The 2,867-nt window shown below is 29.8% G+C and overlaps 1 protein-coding gene across 1 annotated transcript in view; it reads left to right on the top strand.

Annotated features, from left to right (window-relative positions):
- The window catches only part of LOC117122913, a 6,446-nt gene extending 4,487 nt beyond the window's left edge, over nucleotides 1–1,959 (top strand). The window contains exons 3-6 of the mRNA XM_033268689.1: nucleotides 77–127; nucleotides 261–333; nucleotides 503–537; nucleotides 1,502–1,959. Coding sequence (XP_033124580.1) covers nucleotides 77–127; nucleotides 261–333; nucleotides 503–537; nucleotides 1,502–1,797 — 455 coding nt within the window. The 3' untranslated portion in view covers nucleotides 1,798–1,959. The remainder of the gene's footprint in view (nucleotides 1–76; nucleotides 128–260; nucleotides 334–502; nucleotides 538–1,501) is intronic.
- The last annotated feature ends 908 nt before the right edge of the window (nucleotides 1,960–2,867 follow it).

Raw genomic sequence — 2,867 nt, 5'->3', positions numbered from 1 at the left:
ATCTTCAGAGCTATAAAGATATTTAAAAAACCGAAAAAATTGAGGTGTGCTTATAATTTAAAAGCCAATTTTTCAGTTTCAGATGAATCGGATAAAAGAGAAGTTAAATCTTCCAAAAAGAAGAAAGGTACGTATAATCACATTCATTTTGTACAATATATACATCAGCTTTTAAAAGTAATGCCATTATCACTGTGACTGATAGTCGAATGTATCTATGATTTTGAATGATGTTATACGCAACTTGTGCTTCTGCACAGGGCATCAATCGACTGTGAGCAGCAGCAGCAGCTCTGAAGATCCAGATGATTCTTCTGATGATAGCAACCTCGGGTAATTATAAGAAAGTAAATATGTTCAGTAACATTTTCAGGCAGACAAATATTAATCATGGTGTATGCCAAATATTTATTTGCGTCGTTAACATTTATTAAATTACTCGCTCCTCTAAAAATGCAGTTTTCAAAAATGTATACATTATTTTTTTAAATATATTTTTCAGAACAAATGGAGGCCAGATCATGAGCAAAACTAGAGGTAAATATGTTACTGTATGTCTATAATTATTAGACATTATGTTGATATTTGTTATATTTTTTTTCAGTTAAATTAGGTAGTTTTTAACGTGGACTAAATTTAATTCTTATCTACTGTAATTTTCAAAGCAAGAAAATTCGTTTTTAACCTCCCACATACACGAGTGTCAATCAGTAGTGGCGCCCGGGACTTGCCCGACAGGGGCCGGTTACCACGACGATAGCATATTAAGTGGACAGGCCATGGACAGGCCAGAATCCCTAGAAGAGATGCAGTTGGTAAATACCCGGAAACACAACATTTTAGCGGATTTAAAAGGCTTATGTAACTGATTTTGTCTCCCATTCTGGATTTTTTTTCTTTCCTACGAATTGTGTTTTTCGCCACAAGGCAGTTCTTCTATAGCGCCCCCCCCCCCTTTTGGGCATGAATACGTGCATGCCCCATAAAGGAATGGGCACGTGCTGTTAAATTAATGTTTGAGAAATTCATGTACAGCCAATAAGATCATTATCAAACTTCGTGATTACACACCTCATAAGAATTCGAATATTATTTTATTATAAATATATTATATTTTTAACATTAATATCAGTCTTAAATTATTCTTGAATTCGTCATTTCACAAGTGTTAAAATAGAATATGGCAGACCTTCATTCTGTAGGCTAACTTCGGAAATATAGTAATGTTCTACTGTATTGTTAATAAGCCTAGTCTAGCCTAAATGCGTATCTATAAGGATAAGCATGCAATGTGACTACATTTCTTCATTGTATGTAAACTGTTTTTCTGTATTAAATTCACTATATAGTATTCTATTGTGTATAGGCCTATTAATGGTCATTTTATTTGGTTTATTTTATTACTTTTCATCGTTGTATGTAAAATGTTTTTCTTTATTAAATTTGCTATAGAATATTTTAGTGTGTATAGGCCTACTAATGGTCATTTTATTTTTTTCAGAGAGGAAAATGCAGAAGTGGGCAGTAATAGTCAGCATTTGCACTTTGTTGGTTCCAATTTTATATGGATTATTTTATATAGAAATATTGAATAGTACACAGCTAGTGATCTTATTTATGCTTGGTTTTATCATCCTGATTGTATATATTGTCCTTACCATTTGGCCTTCTAGTAAGGTAGTTTTAGGAAAGATTATGTTGGCTGTGTTAGCTGTTGTTTTACCTAAATTAAAAATACCACAGGGTACCACAGAATACAGGAGAATCAAAAAGGTAGTTAAACACTTTTTTAAATGATATGTTCCGTTTCGTAAGTTTGATTCAAGGTTGATGTAAGGACTTAATTTATTTTCTATTAATAATATAATTATTGTTATTATTTTATTTATTATTTTTATTGCTATTATTATTATTATTGTTATTATTATTATATTTACTATTATTATTATTATATTATTATTATTATTATTATTATTATTATTATTATTATTATTATTATTATTATTATTATTGAAATTGCTTGTATATTGCTATTGCTATTGTTATTGTTATTTTTGTCATCATCATCATCATCATCATTATCATCATCATCATCAGTAGTAGTAGTAGTAGTAGTAGTAGTAGCAGTTGTTGTAGTAGTAGTACCACCACCACCAGTAGAAGTGTTGTCAACACAAGGAAAGATTTTTGTACCATGAAATTTTCAACCGTTCTCCACGGCCTTACTCAGCATACTGACTCGAATGTGTAATTACAGGTACAATTATTATGTTTAAATTTATTATTCAAATTATCAAAACTAAGTATGATTGTATTACATTCCATCATGACATAAATATATTATTGTAGAAAAATGTCTTTTTATATAACTGAATAATTCACTATCACTACAAATTTACATTCGTTATAGCAATTGTCACTTTGCGATATCTACAATAGAGCCCACAGTCACCAATTGTCACTACACTTATTCTACAATGTATAAAATCGGTAATAATTGTATAGTTTTTAATAAAATAAAAACAAATGTTTTGTATAAATGAAAACGATAACTGATATTAGTAGTATGCGTCTTTTGACTTATTTTGCACTTTAATTGTAGTTTAGGCATCAGCTTTAAATAAATGTATAAAATATTCTTATAATTTAGTTTTTGCTTCCCTTCTTCCTTTTTACCCATATTTCTACTTACTTTTATACGCTCAGTACTAAGGTGGAAAAATACCCGATACTTGAGATGCCACGGTCTCAAAACAACTAACATAACCTATTCATCGGGCTATACCTTTGTATTCACAATACAGACCAATACTTTGTTATATTATTATTAATTATTATTTAAAGCATCTATTATATCGCCTTTACAA

The sequence above is a fragment of the Anneissia japonica genome, unplaced genomic scaffold, assembly GCF_011630105.1.
Source record: "Anneissia japonica isolate Jap-2015-1 unplaced genomic scaffold, ASM1163010v1 scaffold2227_len217889_cov164, whole genome shotgun sequence".
In the NCBI taxonomy this organism is placed as follows: domain Eukaryota; kingdom Metazoa; phylum Echinodermata; class Crinoidea; order Comatulida; family Comatulidae; genus Anneissia; species Anneissia japonica.
This window is presented reverse-complemented; position numbering and strand designations above follow the sequence as displayed.